General features: G+C 44.3%; 1 protein-coding gene across 2 annotated transcripts in view; it reads right to left on the bottom strand.

The window, feature by feature from the left end:
- Window positions 1-394: 394 nt before the first annotated feature.
- Lats2 (large tumor suppressor kinase 2) overlaps window positions 395-15,922 on the bottom strand; it is an 87,194-nt gene continuing 71,666 nt past the window's right edge. For both annotated transcript variants that reach the window (XM_070003129.1, XM_070003130.1), the window contains exons 4-8: window positions 12,085-13,499; window positions 8,906-9,488; window positions 7,525-7,707; window positions 5,740-5,846; window positions 395-2,850 (exon numbers count right to left, since the gene is read on the bottom strand). In XM_070003129.1, the coding sequence (XP_069859230.1) occupies window positions 2,356-2,850; window positions 5,740-5,846; window positions 7,525-7,707; window positions 8,906-9,488; window positions 12,085-13,499 (2,783 nt within the window). In that variant the 3' untranslated portion in view covers window positions 395-2,355. The remainder of the gene's footprint in view (window positions 2,851-5,739; window positions 5,847-7,524; window positions 7,708-8,905; window positions 9,489-12,084; window positions 13,500-15,922) is intronic.

Below are 15,922 nucleotides of genomic sequence, written 5' to 3'. Positions count from 1 at the left end.
AAAAAAGGAGAAGCTGAAAGAAGAAGGCGGCAGTGGCTCACACCTACAAAGTCCAGGTTTGAAGCTAACCTAGGCAGGAAAGTCTGTGAAACTCTTATCTCCAGTTAACCACAAAAAAGCCAGAAGTGGAGGTATGGTTCAAGTCATAGAGTGCTAGCCTTGAGTGGAGGTGTGGTTCAAGTGGTAGAGTACTAGCCTTGAGCAAAAATCTCAGGCCCTGAGTTCAAAACCTGGGACTGGTGGGGGGGGGGGGAGACAAAAAACCACACACACACACAAACACACACAAAAAACATGTAGCTACATGTGATGCCCAAGAAGGTATGGGAGTTACTGTGTCCTGCAAGACAACGTTGTTACATGTACAACAATAAAATGACACCAACTAAGAGGCTTGGATTCAAAATTTTAATAATAAATTGTGCCAGTAGAAGCTTTTAAAAGGCAATGATATATCAATAAATAATAGTTAAATTGAGTTCCTGAGAAAGAACCTACCACATGAAAGTATGTCAGAGCGCTGTAAATGACAACAAGGAATTCCTATAAAATAGTGAAATACTGTAAGTCACGACACAAGCACAGCAGTCTTCAGGATATGCCATTCATACAAATGTAAACCAGTACACAGGAATTGTTCTTAGACACTGATAAACTTCTATGTGTTGCTGCCTAGATACATACTAAATAATAGATATATTATGCTAAGAATTTCAAGGAAAAATAATGTGGAATAATATAATGAAAAATATGATGCATCAGATCTTATAAAAAGCAAAAAATCCAACTTTTCATTAATTCACATCACTTTAAATAAGAACCATACTAATTGAAATAAGGAATATTTTGTGTTTATCTATATAGTTATATATACAACTACATGTCTAAGAAAATACGTATGGCTTGTTTTTTTATTCCAATGTTACTTTGCAGATTTTTTTTCAAACAAAAGTTAGGAAAGTGTATTGTTTAAACCAGGTTGAGATTTGACACTTCAAAGCACACTACAAGAACGGAAGGAAGGAGGGAAGGAAGCAAGCAAGCAAGCAAAAAAAAAAGGAAAGGAAGGAAGGAGGGAAGGAAGGAAGGAAGGAAAGGAAGGAAGGAAGGAAGGAAGGAAGGAAGGAAGGAAGGAAGGAAGGAAAGAGAGAAAGAGAAAAAGAGAAAGAAAAAGAACTGTGAGATTACTTAATTTCATGTTAAAGTCTCAGCTGTCTAAGACCAATGGAAGAATAACATCCATCTAACCTTATTGTGGAGCAGTCCATTAGGGAAAATTAAATAGTAGTAGGGTCTTAGACACGGAATTCCACACACCAACAATACAAGAATGAGAGCATGCTAGTCAGAGAATAAGACAGAAGATCCATGATTAACCACAATATCTTGGCATAGCTGAATTCATCCCTTTTGACATATATAGGTTTAGTACATGACAAATGTTGATGTTTACCAACCCCTGCAAGAAACCAATCATACCCAAAGACACATACATTTTAAAACAAAAATCACTTCTCATTTACACATCTGCATTTCTTTAACAAAACAATAAGGGATACAATCATGGCAAAGAAGTCACCCACACAATACATTAACTGTGGTCTAGAATACCTCATTTAAAAACACTTGGTACATACATATTCACAGGACCTGCTGTGAACGGCAAGATACGGTAATTTTATAATAGAAAAACCTCTGCTCATGCAGTACTTTCCACACACCAAACATCTGAACTCACACCCATATCATCTCTTTGCTCACACTTCCTAATATACTATATAATATGCAAAAAAGCAAAAAAGCAGCTTTTTAACATTATATCACAATTTTAAAATGTGAGAAATATACAAAACAGAAACAGTCTCTGTGAAATCTGAGCAGAGTGTTATTTTTTTAAAAACATTATTGCACAGAGATTTCTTATCACATGTCCTTCACTTTTCATGTGTTTTCCTAAATGTGAATAAGTGCTATTGGACAAAATACAAATGTAGAAAATAACAGCAGCATGATTTGTCAAAGTTAATCCTTATAATTTAGTTAAGAAAAAAATGGATATCAACAAAATAAGTGCTCTAACTTATGCTAATTTTTTAAAATGTTTTAATGCAGTGAAAGAAGGTCTTCAAAAGCCAATTCAAAGGCATGGTGGCACTCCCTGCTGGCCATCAACCAAAATCTAGAAATAAAGATCAACTAGACTTGAGTCCCTTAAAAAAAAAAAGTTTTTCTTGGTTTTTGGGTTTCCTTAACGAAGACCAGAATTTCAAGTGATGTAATCAACGGACTAATTTAAAATAAGAGCCACCAGACTGTAAGCCCAACCTCTGACAAAACCAGGTGGCCCTGGGTCACCTACACATACACAGGCTGGCAGCTTTCACTCTGATCCACTAGATCAGAATTTTCTAAATCCAAGTTCTCAGCCTGCAAAACCTCTGCCCCCGAAGGCTTGGGACGTCTAAAGGGGTAGCCATTGTCATCAAAGAATCTCCGAAAAGTGAACTCATAGAACGCATGTTCTGGGTGCTTGTTGTGGGGGGAGGTGAGCGTGTCCCAGGCCTTGGCACTACCTTCGCTGGCCTCATTCTCAAGGCTTTCGTCATCGACTGGGTCAAAATTGGATGTGTCCATGGGGTGACTGACGGTGGGGACATATGGGGCTGGCTGCTTGCGGATGTCACTGGAGAAGTCAATGGTGCTGAAGAATGGGTGGGCCTTCAGGTCATCTGCGCCATCCCTCCCCAGACGGCAGTCAGCTGAGCAGCACAGTTTGGTGATGAGGTCCCTGGCCTCAGGGCTCAGCTTCACCTGGGCTGGAATGTGGAGCGTGTTCTCCCAGTTTATCACCTGAAGAGACAACAGAACCAAAGGCTTTCTCCTCACATTTCAAGGGTGAGCTGAGAGCTGGGCATCAGTGGCTCACATGTAATTAGAGCTACTCAGGAGTCTTAGATCTGAGGATGGGCAGGAAAATTCTTGAGACTGTTATCTTCAAAGATAACTTTTTGCAAAGGGCTAAAGGTAGGAATGGTAAGTCAAATGTTAAGAGTACCAGTACCCAGAGGCCCTGAGTTTAAGCTCGAGTATAGGCAAAATGGAAAACTAAAATAAATTAATGGTAAGCTAAAGTGTGTTTTTTTTGATAGTATATGATGCTGTGCCTTTTACTTATTTATTTATTTATTTATTTTTGGGTCTGGTCGTGGGGCCTGAACTCTGGGCCTGGGCGCTGTCCCTCAGCTCTTCAGCTCAAGGCTAGCGCTCTACCACTTGAGCCAGATGCTGTGCCTTTTAAAGCATCTAGTGTCAGAAAAAAAAAAAAAAAGACACAGAGGAAGCAATTGTTGGTCCAAGCAGCAATAAGTCTGTGTGGTTTTAGAAGATGGCTTGTCATTTTCAGCTCAGAAGACACTGATTTTCTTCTATAAAAAATACTGTGTCAAAAAAAAAAAAAATACTGTGTCACTGGGCACCAGTTGCTCATACTTGTAATCCTAGCTACTCAGGAGGCTAAGATGTGAGGATTGAGGTTTGAAGTCAGCCCAGGCAGGAAAGTCTATGAGGCTCTTTCAAGTCAGCTAATGAGTATAATTATGTTTGGATGTCACCCCTTCCTTTAGTTTCCCCTCTCATCTCTCCCACAAATTGTATAGTTCATTCATACTGAATACCATGAATTCATTTGCTCATCTTTCCTCCCTCAATTCTGCACCGCCCTTCCCCCCCACTGCCCCCCCCACTAAAAATACAAAAGAAAAAAAAAAACCAAAAAAGCAAAAACAAACAAAAAAACCCAACAATGTTTCCATTTCCTGGAATTCATCTCAATAAATAGTATTTTTTTCCCTAGCCCTGGGGCATGAACTCAGGGCCTGGGCACTGTCCCTGAGCTTCTTTTGCTCAAGGCTAGCACACTACCATTTGAGGCACAGAGCCGCTTCTGGCTTTTTCTGTGTATGTGGTACTGAGGAAAAGAAACCCAGGGATTCATGCATAGGCAAACATTTTACCACTAAGCCACATCTCTAGCCTATAAGTAGTTTCCTTTAGCAATGGCAATTGTTTTCTACTGTAGTCACTCAATATTTACTGGGCCAAAATAGTCACTTTTAGACAATAGACGGTAACTTTGGGGAGGGAGATAGGGGTGGGGGTAAGTGGGAGGGAGTAACAAGTTCCAAAAGAAATGTACTTACTACCTTACTTATGTAACTGTAATCCTTCTGTACATAACCTTGACAATAAAATTTTTAAAATGTTTCTTAAAAAAAGTAACTTCAGAGAGAAGAATGGAGGTACACACCCACTAAAATGGCCAGAATTTAAAACATAGGAGGAGTGAGGGTTTTAAGGGTTGGCAGAAAGAATGAGAATCAGTCAGAAGCTGTGTATTTTACTGGTGAAATTGTAAACTGGTACAGCTGTTAAAACAGTTGGCAGTTCCTCTAAAAGTTAAACATGGAATGACTACAGAGCCAGCAATCCCACCTCTGCCTATATATCCAAAGGAAATACTTCCATAGCCATGTTCATGGCAGCGCTTTTCACAACAGCTAAGAGGTAAAAACACCCAGAGGTTCATTGCTGGATGAGTGTATAAACAATATATGGTACAAACAAAGGATTCTAATTCAGCCTCCAAGAGGAAGGAAACTCCAACATTCTAAAGCACAATGAGCCTTGGAGGTGACATGCCAAATGAAATAAGGCAGTCAGTCACAAAAGGACAAATAATGTTCATTTCCATATATATGCGTTAAGTAGTCACATTCAGAGACACAAAATAAAACAGAGGTGAGGAAGGGAGGGGGGAGGTAGGGAGAAAGGGGGACTATTATTTAATGGGTACAAAGTTTCTGAGATTTAAAAACTGGAATTAAGAGTGTGGAAACGGTGAATCAACATTGTGAATGTAGGGGCTGGGAATGTGGCTTAGTGGTAAAGAGCTTACCTAGATTGCAAGAAGCCAGGGGTTTGATTCCTCAGTACCACATACACAGAAAAAACCGGACGTGGTACTTGTGGCTCAAGTAGTAGAGTGCTAGCCTTGAGCAAAAGCAGCTCAAAGACAGTGTGCAGACCCTCAGTTCAAGACCCAGGACTGGTAAAAAAACAACCAAACAAATAAATGGAAGGTGGGCACTGGTGACTCATGCCTGTAATCCTAGTTACCCAAGAGGCTGAGATCTGAGGATCTGGCACCTCTGGGTCTGGGGCACTGTCCCAGAGCTCTTCAGTTCAAGGCAAGTGCTCTACCACTTGAGCCACACAGCCACTTCCGGTTTTCTGGTTGTTTACCTGGAAATCAAGAGTCTCAGGGACTTTCCTGCTTGGCTGTCTTTGAACCACAATTCTCTCAGATCAGCCTGCTGAGTAACTAGGATTACAGGGGTAAGCCACTGGCACCCAGCTTCCCTGAGACTTTTATGTCCAATAAACTAACTACCAAAAAAGCTGGAAGTAGAGCTGTGGCTAAAGTCACAAGGCAGTAGAATAGATCAAGAAAGCTAAGAGACAGTACCGAGGCTCTGAGTTTAGTACCAAAAATAGGCCCCCCCCCAAAAAAAATTGAGAGTTCAAGTTCAAGACCAGCTGGGGCTACATCAGAGGCTGCTTTAAAACAAAACAAACAAAAAATTCCATTATAACCAATAAGAAGTCAGATAGTAATTGAGGATTTCAGAAGCATCAGAAAGTATAGCGCTCATAAGCAGGTGCACATCCCTTCCCACTTACCTTCAGCTGGGTTTCTGTCGGGGTAGGTGCCAAAAAGGGCGGCTGCCCCACCAGCATCTCAAAGAGAATCACACCAACGCTCCACCAGTCACAGAGCTGCGTGTACCCTGAAAGACAGCGTTCAATCAGTCCCAGTGCAGAGCAGACTCCCCGTCAAGATGACTTCTGTCAGATCCTGAGCATATGGACTTCAGGGAAGCATACTCAGGTAGTACTGGTGCTCATGAAAGAAGACAAGAGTCCTTGCAGGGACTCAGAAAGCAGCTGGAGGCCTCATGCCAGTGTGCTAGTTCACAGGAACCCCGGCCACATGGTACTTGCCTACTTCCAGTCAGCAGTAGGTGATATATTTGGGATGCTTTCATAATAAGAAACCACTTTTTTAATTTTAAGAGATCACTGTAGTCCTTAACAACAATACTTGTTACCAACTGATCACATAAACAGAGGCACAAATGAAGATAGTAGAAATAAAAAACCACAAAGTGCCATGACCTGAGAATAGTTGGATAAAGCCATCATTAAGAGGGTTTCCTGGGGACCTTTAAGGCATTTTTAGATGGAGCTGAAGATATGAAGAGAAGGGCTACTCTGGCAAAGATGACTGGACAATGCACTGTAACTCCAAATGCCTTTCCTGTATATGTGGCTGTAGCAGAGCCAAGTGTTTCCCCGCAACAAAGTCCCTGTCTGGGGTAGGTACTCAGGGCCACCCTGAGGTGGGAAAGTTCATTTAACTTTTGATTATCTCGTAGTTTTCCTTCAGAGCTCCATTGTTTCTCCTAGTCAAGAGGAGCTAGTCTTGTTGCCATGTGGTCCTTGTTATTGGGAACTAAATTTATGAGAGGTCAGCCCCTCAGATGGCTTGCTAGATCTCTGGATTCTCTCCTTTACACATTTGTTTTGCCATTGAGACTCAAGAATAACAGTCCAGAGCTCCTTTCCTGGGCACCAGGTTAGTACTCACTAACTGTGGCTGATTGGCTCCTAGTTACCTCCTGCCTGGCATCTCCACACCAAACAGAAAAACCCTCAATCGGAACAGGTCTGGCTGGCCCCAACAACATCCAACAATGCATGTGGAGGGAGAGACTGCCTGTTACCTGAATTAGCACAACATAGAAGCAAGCCAGCAGCCCACCAGTTGTTATGGGCCATATAGGCCCAGATGTGTAGGGATTCCTCATTTTCTGAAACCAATGTTGTGTTTGACCAAACAGACAAATCCATCCAGGAGACAATTTCTGCTGAGTATTAGTGACTTTATGCTCACTACAAAGGTAGTGTGGTAAGATTTGTCAGTAGTTTGGGGCTAGCAGAAAAATGAGAGAAAAACAGTATTTTTGTGCTAGACACAGAATTACCTGGTCAGGAATATAGGACAGAGAGTGTGAGGCCTAAAGCCCAGGGATGGGTTTGGCAGATCAAGTAGTAGTCCCAGAACTGTTTCCATCACATGTTTTGGAAAATTCAGTTTCAGAGCCACTTCCTCTGGATCTTAGGTAGAAAGCCCAGGCGCTACACTCATCACAGCCAGAGGGAGGGGACAAGCGGACACTGGCCTAATAGTGCATGAAGCAAGAAAACTTCCAGAACAGAGCTGAGAGAAATCACTTTGCTTTTAAGCTTCCCTGGGCACAAATATACATTGGAAATATTTAGTCTTGGAAACCTAAAGGTAAGAGAGACCTCATAAAAGTTATCCGGCCCCTCAGGGCTGGAAAGGAAAATCAACTCAAGTCAATGGCTAGCTGTGAGCCTGTGACAAGCAACCCCTTAGTGTACCTTTTCGCAGAAGCACCTCTGGCGCGATGTAATTTGGAGTCCCAACCAGGGAATGTGCCAGGCACCTCTGGTGCTGCTTCTGTGCTCTCTGTTCTAGAGTCTTCAGCCTGTCCCCACATCGGCAGTTAGACACATTGTCCCAGAGGTCACCAGGCTCCATGCTGTCCTGTCTGATGTGGCTCCCTTTGCCAAGGAATGAGGGATGGTGAAAGAACAGAAAGTAATGTGAATCTTATGAGCCAATGTGACAATTAAGTTTTAACAAGTAATTTCAATCAGCTGCTAACACATTAGGACAAAGAATCCTCCCCAAACTGTTCCACAAGGATATCTGTGGCTCCTGGTTGAGACTAGCTAAGGGCAATGCCAGTGGCCTGAAGTAGTAATAGCAAAGTACACTGTAGTAAGCAGGCAATCAAGCATGGTAAGAAAGGCTGGAAAGAAACTGAACTTCGGTGGCACATGCTTGTAATCATGGTTCAAAGCCAGGCTAGGTAACAAAGTCTGTGAAACTCCTATCTCCAATTAATCAGCAAAAAAGCCAGAAGTGGAGCTGTGTGGTTCAAGTGGTAGATAGGTAACCTTAAGCCAAAAAGGCTCAGGAAGACCACTCAAGCCTCGAGTTCAAGTCCCAGCATGGATTAAAAATTTTAAAAAAATTAAAAAAATATAATAATAAAAGCAAGCCTGGAAGGATGAGGGCATGCCACTCCGCTCACTTCTCACACTAATGGCACCTGTCCAGCAGACATAATGAGCATAGAAAAACTAAAGAAGACTTCAAAAATAGGCTCAGTGAGAATGAAGGTTAGTTTTGAGTATTAAAATTGATTAATTCAGGAACTCCAATCATAAATAAGGTAAGCAGCAGCTGGTTTTAGTCTTTGGAAATAGAACCATAGGAAATGAAGCTAACGATACATTAGAATCAGGTCAGCTGTAGGAGGAGCAGTGAGGCTTTTCCTTCTTTTTATGTCCAGGACCGTGTCCATGCTAGGCAAGTGCTCTGACACTGATCTACCCCCTTAGACCATACGCTTGTTTTTCAAAGCTTCTTTTAAATAATAGAAAAGTGACGTTTCTTCACAAAGTTCCTATGACCTTAAAATGTAGCAACACTAAAGGCTACTTACTACCTTAAAAACAAACAAAACAAAAAACCAAAAACACGGCCACAAAAAATACCCCCAGCCTCCCCTTCCCCACCAACTCACATAAATTACACTATTCCTTCAGGGAGAAAAGGATGTTACATCAAATTATAAAATGGAGTGAGAGGTAACTTTGCAATGATTAGGAGCCACCCGTATGGGACCAATTGCCCCAGAATGTTGATCTCCAGATGGATGTGGAGATGCCCACAGCACACCCAGGACAGTACCTTTCTGGTAGTATTTTGAATTATGAGTCCACCTAAATCCAGTGCAGAGGCCAAAATCTGTCAGTTTGATGTGACCATCCAAGTCAATCAAAATATTGTCAGGCTTGATGTCTCGGTGGATGAAGCCCATCTTGTGGACACTCTCAATGGCTAAAGTCAACTCTGCGATGTAGAAGCGGGCCAGGTGCTCAGGGAAGACTTCCATCCGGATCAGCAGGCTCATCATGTCCCCCCCAGGGATATAGTCCATCACAAAGTACAGGCTATCTTTGTCTTGGAAGGAGTAGTAGAGTTTGACTACCCACTCATTGTCTGCCTCAGCCAGGATGTCCCTCTCAGCCTTGACATGGGCCACCTGATTCCGATTTAGGACATCTTTCTTCCTCAGGGTCTTCATGGCATACAAGGCATGTGTGTCTACCTTGCAGGCAAGGCACACTTCTCCAAAGGCACCGATCCCCAGGGTTTTGATTTTCACAAACATGGACTTGTCCATCTTGGCCCTCTTCAGCCTGTTGTAATTAGACTCCTTTTGGTAGAGGATCTTCCTCATCTGTTCCTGTTCAGCCTCACAGAGTCCAGCCTACACACAAGTAAAATGAGTCAGAAGAGTCACCTTAGCGAGCCCAGTGGCAACAAGGGATTGGAGCAGGGAAAGTCCTGGAACCAAGAGCATGCTACAGAAGAATGGTTCTACTACACTACAAGCAGAACAATAATTAGTATTATTCTTTTTTTTTTTTTTTTTTTGGTCCAGTCGTGGGACCTGAACTCTGGGCCTGAGCACTGTCCCTCAGCTCTTCAGCTCAAGGCCAGTGCTCTACCACTTGAGCCACAGCGCCACTTCCGGCTTTTTTCTTTTTGCTTATGTGGTGCTGAGGAATCGAACCCAGGGCCTCAGGCATGCAAGGCAAGCGCTCTACCACTGAGCCAACTTCCCAGCCCCAGTATTATTCTTTTTTTTTTTTTTTTTTTTTTTTGTCGGTCGTGGGGCTTGAACTCTGGGCCTGGGCGCTGTCCCTTAGCTCTTCAGCTCAAGGCGAGCGCTCTACCACTTGAGCTACAGCGCCACTTCCGGTTTTCTGGTGGTTTATTGGAGATAGGAGTCTCACGGTCTCTCCTGCCCGGGCTGGCTTTGAACCGCGATCCTCAGATCTCAGCCTCCTGAGTAGCTAGGATTACAGGCGTGAGCCACCAGCGCCCGGCCCAGTATTATTCTTTTATCCATATAGAAATAAAAATTTGTAACCCAAAGGAAGAGAAGACAAAAACAGTTCTTTTGTAAGTGACTTTCAACTCTAAAAATGAAGGAAACTCTACTAGTTAAAAGATAAGGGGACAATGAGAAGTACAAGTTGTCATATAGAAAACAAACTTTACATCTTTGGTGGGGGGGAGGGTTGGTTGGGGTGTAGGGGGAAGCTGGGAAGGGATGGGAAGGGGAAACAAAGGAGGAAGCTACAATGCTTGATAAGATATGTACTCCTTATCTTGCCCATGTAATTGTAACCCCTCTGTACAGTATTTTCACAATAAGAAAGAAAAGAGCTGAAAAAAAAAAAAAAGATAAGGGGAAAGGGATGATACCATTCCTGGAACTCCTAGAGTAATCACCAGCTCAGAGAAGATGGGGAAGAGAAAACATAAAGCAATGAATGGGACAATAGAAAGAACACAAACGACTTTCAGAGTTCTGTGTAACTCATATTTACTGTTACATTATCTTATTATTTCAATAAATACCTCTTCCTAGCATTTCATAGTGTCAATTACTTGGTATGTTTAAAATATTACTTACAAATTACTTATAGGATGTATCAATGGATCACTACTAGATATATTCTTTAAAAATCTCAGTTTCAATTTATAAACCTGGAACTTTGGTTTTATTCATTCAGTGGTAAGTCATCCTTCACATAGCTTCTTCAAGAATGAGGAAAATGCCATAAAAATCAACTTGCCAGTTTACCTATTAGCCACATTATACACAGCTATCACAGATTCCCCAAGGTCAGCAGGAAGGGAAGGAGAAAAGGAAGCCACCACATTTGTGACTTTTCTGAGTCACTGATCCACAATAAGACTATGAAGCCAGGTGCTGGTGGCTCACAGCTGTAATCCTAGCTACTCAGAGAGCTGAGATCTGAGGATGACAGAAGCCAGCCCTAGGCTGGCAACAACAAAAAAATCCAGCAAGGAGTGGAGGTTATAGCTATAGTGGTAGTACAACAGCCTTGAGCAAAAATCCCAAGTGAGCTGGGCACTGGTGGCTCATGTCTGTAATCCTAGCTACTCAGGAGGCTGAGATCTGAGGATTACAGTTCAAAGCCAGCCCAGCCCCGGCAAATTCGAGAGACTCTTTATCTCCAATTAACCACCAGAAAACCAGAAGTTGTGCTATGGTTCAAGTGGTAGAGTACTACCCTTGAGCTGAAGAGCTCAGGGACAGTGCTTAAGCCCAGAGTTAAAGCCTCAGGGACTGAAAGAAAAAAGAAAAAAACAAAAAGTGAGAACAGGAGGCCCAAGTTTAAGCTCCAGAACTGACACATGGATGGACACACACACACACACACACACACACACACACACACACACACACACACACACGACTATGACCCTGAGATAGGTTCGTGATAAAGAAATGTAACAGAATTGAGTAGGACCACACACACACACACACACACACACACACACACACACACACACACACACACACACACACACACACACACACAGAGATAAAGAAATGTAACAGAATTGAGTAGGACCACACACACACACACACACACACACACAGATAAAGAAATGTAACAGAATTGAGTAGGACCACACACACACACACACACACACACACACACACACACACACACAGATAAAGAAATGTAACAGAATTGAGTAGGACCACACACACACACACACACACACACACACACACACACACACACACACACACACATACACACGACTATGACCCTGAGATGGGTTCGTGATAAAGAAATGTAACAGAAAGAATAGGACTTCCAGAGAAGCCTGTTACCAAAGAGAGAGAGAGAGAGAGAGAGAGAGAGAGAGAGAGAGAGAGAGAGAGAGAGAGAGAGAGAGAGAGAGAGAGAGAGAGAGAGAGAGAGAGAGAGAGAGAGAGAGAGAGAGAGAGAGCTAAAAATGAAGACAGAAATTACTTTGCTCATTTCTTGTTCCAGCTGCAGCCTGCGGTTCACCTTCTGCTGGTAGGTCTTTATAACGTTTTCCACATGTTGTTCCATGAAGAACTTAAAGGCATATGGGGAATAGCTCTTGATGCGAGACTCTCTCTTCTCTTCATCTCTGCTGTTTTTGCGAACAGGAACTGGGGAGGTCTGGATCTGCTTTTTATCTTTGCTGCCTTTGTCCCCCTTCGTGCTCTTGTGGCTCTTGTCACCCCTGTCGGTGGGCTCTGAGCGAAGGCTCTGCTCCATACCAGCACACAGGCTGTCCAGGCCTAGGTCATACTGCTCAGACTTGCTGTGCAGCAACAGGTGCTTGGGGTAGGGTGGTGGTGGGCACCTGAGGTCTGGGCCACCATACTCCACATCCAGGGGGTGAGTACTGGTATTGCCCAGGCCCAGGCTATGTTCTTCCTTGCTGTCTAGCCCCTCAGGGGCAGGAGCAGGGGCAGGGGCAGGCACCCAGGAGGGGTGCGAGGGCCCCACAGCTGTCTGTGGCTCAGGTCTCAGCACCCGCACACTCTTCACAGGGTGCAGAATGTGTGCGGCCGTCACGGCCGTGACAGTGTTGGGGGTGGGCAGGGAGGGCTCAGGCTGGCCTGTCACACCGGCCCGAGGTTGCTGGCTATTGAAGGAGTTGGTTCTGCTGGGTCCTGGGCCACTGGACCGGAAGGCCATGTGTTGGCGTGGTGCCTCCAGGCCAGGCTTCTGCAGGGAGTCACGGCGGGCCAGCGTGGCACCTGGCCACTGCTGCACAGGGGCACCACCCAGCTCATACAGGTCCATGTTGAGACTGTTTCTGGAGGAGGCAACCAGGCTCTGTGTGGGGCTGTCACCAGCAAACCCCTGGCCTCGGGACCCCATCACATGCAGTTGGTGGGTCCCAGCCTGCTTGTGGTGTATGTGTTGAGCATACAGCCCTGTGGTTGGGGCTGAGAAAGCCAGGCCAGGGCCTGGTGGGCCCCCTTGACCCTTGGCAGCCAGGCCAGAGTAGCCTCCTGGCTCTGGTGGCGTCTTGCTCTGGAAGGAGGGACTGCGCTGCACACTGTAGCCCAGGGGCTCAGCTGGCACCAGGATGTGTGGGCGGCTGTAGTGAGCACCTGGCAGTGGCAGGGCTGCACCTGAGGAGGGAAAGTGCGTCCCCCCAGCCTCCACTCCTGCACCATAGTTTTTGGGAGGGTGCTGGTGGCCATGCACGCCATGGGGGCTGACCCCAGAATAGAGGAAATCCATGTAGGGCCGTGGCACATCCTCCAGTGCAGTGGGGCCCTCGGTGCCAAAGCCTGGACCCTCATAGGCGGAGCTGCCCAACGGGTGGTAGGGTGGATAGGCTTCACCTGTACCTTCGAAGCTGGGCCTCCGTGTCACCGGGGCAGGTGCAAGGCCCTTTCCTGCAGCAGGAAGAACAGAAGGATAGTATCAGAGTGAGACTAAGGGGGTCTTGGGCAGAGGAATATGAGTCTAGTAGCAGCCACTCCAAAACGGATGATGAGAGCTTTTGGTGCCCCCACACAAGTCCTCAATTCTACTCACCTCCTGATTCAATACCCCATTGACACTTTGGCAGTTCTGTGAATCTCCCACTCTGTGGTTCTGTTTCACTTCTGCAGGAAGACTTTACTAGCACTAATTAAAGTTGTGGGATTATGCATACACACCCTTGCAAATCACCATTTTGCCCTTGTGAGGTAATCTCCTTAGCCACAGCTTCTAGGAAAAGTCTTCCCATTACCTAGAATACTCCACAATGAAGTATATAAACTAACATGCCAGTTAAACAGCTCCTAAGGCTAGTAAGGGTGCTTAGGCCCTGAAAGATCAGAACATTTGGCTGCTTGTTTTCTTTGCTGTTTCCTTTCACTTTTGCTTGTAACAAACCTAGCTGTGTAAAACAGTCTGTCCCTGAATTATTTTTTTCAGCAAGAACAAGAACCCACCAGGTCTTAGTGATCCAACTCCTGTAGGTGAAAGGATCTGTGAGTTCTCGTACTTTCAGGCTGATCCTCATACTAGCCATGTTTCTTGGGGCTGAACAGATGCACAAGGACTCCACTCTGAGCTGGAAAGAGTACATACTGTCCAGCAGGGACCAATCACCATAATCTGGCATGGGAAGAGGAGAGGAGACCACAGGCCAAGGAGTGCATGGCTTATAGGCCAGAGAAGGTACAGTCTCAGTTTTGTCCGGAACCATGTATACAGCCAGCATTGTTTTCTACATGACATGCTCAAGTCATGTGGGACAGTTTAGTTTACTGTCACAGGATTCCCAAAGTCTGCTTTTTCTCCTTCTCTAACAAAGGTCAGAATCATACACACTCAAAATGTCTACTTTCCTTTTACCTAGTTCTCTAAATCAAAGGCTTCCTGGGTTTTTGTCTTTATTAAAATCAAATAAGGCAGACAGGCATTGGGGGCTCAGAATTGTAATCATAGCTACTCTTTTTTTTTTTTTTTTTCAGTTGTGGGGCTTGACCTCTGGGCCTGGGCTCTGTCTCTCAGCTCTTCAGCTCAAGGCTAGCACTCTACCCACTTGAGCCACAGCACTACTTCCAGTTTTTTGAGTGGTTTATTGGAGATAAGAGTTTTATGGACTTTCTTGCCTGGTCCGGCTTTGAACTATGTTCCTCAGATCTCAGCCTCCTTAGTAGCTAGGGTTATAGGCATGGGCCACAGGCTCCTGGCTCCTAGCTACTCTTATCTCTAATTAACCACCAAAAAGCTGGAAGTGGAACTGTGGCTCAAGTGGTAGAGCATTAGCTTAGAGCAAAGAAGCTCAGGAAGAGCACCCAGGTCCTGAGTTCAAGCCCTAGGACCAGCACAAACATAAAAATAAAAACAAAAACAAAAAGAAAAAAACCCCATAGGCTCCCTCCACAAACATCCAGATGGACTTCTGCTGCTGTCTCCAATTCCTGACTTTTCTACTTTAAGAAATTTTCCTGATTTAAATTTGATGCCTGGAAGGAATAAAAAGGGCTCCTCCTTTCATTTCTTCACCTCAAATGCTCTGCTCCAGAGCCTGCTTTGGCAGAGGATGCTGTAATCCAAAAGCTGTGACTTTGCCCATCCAGGAGGACCACATCCGTGCCTCCATGATAACTCAGCAGAGTGAAGGCCTTAACAGCCATCACACTGAGCAGAAGTTACAGTAACCAAATTATGGTTTGGTTGCCTGGGTTAATGCTTTCCTGTGATTACAGCACAGCAAAGGCCATTAGGAAAAAAATCATTACAGAGTAGATCTTGTTTCCCTTTGCATCAGAACTCCAAGAATCATGATGTAAATGAACAGGAACGCATTTAGAAAGACCTTCTCTCAAGAAGAAAACAGAAATCTGTGTTCTCCTAACAACAGATATAACTTATAAGACCTGTGAGATGTTTCTCATTCATGTGAAGCAGGTTTTATTCCAGGGTTTTCATATAAATGGAGAAAATACTTTTGCAAGCTATAGATCCTTTGTCACATACCAGGGTCTCAAAGTACCTAAAATATGGCCTATCCTGCATTCTCAGGGAAGAACATAATTGATAGCCAATAAAGCACTGTGGGTTCCTTTGTCCATTCCAGGGGACACTTGAAAAAATCCCAGAGATCCCTAGAAGTACCTGTCATTGAGTGTGAAAAAGTTGTGCTTCTGGTTGGTTGTAGGGCTTGAACTCAGAGGCTAGGTGCTGTCCTTGAACTTTTCTGCTCAAGGCTAGCACTCTACCACTTTGAGCCACAGCTGCACTTTCAGTTTTCTGGTGGTTAATTGGAGAAAGAGTCAAAGATTGCAGGGGTTGGCTCACAGGGACTTTCCTTCCCTGG

The sequence above is a fragment of the Dipodomys merriami genome, unplaced genomic scaffold (assembly GCF_024711535.1).
Source record: "Dipodomys merriami isolate MVZ:Mamm:240054 unplaced genomic scaffold, mDipMer1.0.p SCAF_6, whole genome shotgun sequence".
In the NCBI taxonomy this organism is placed as follows: domain Eukaryota; kingdom Metazoa; phylum Chordata; class Mammalia; order Rodentia; family Heteromyidae; genus Dipodomys; species Dipodomys merriami.
The sequence above is the reverse complement of the archived record's forward strand: the minus strand, read 5'-3'. Positions and strand labels throughout refer to the sequence as shown.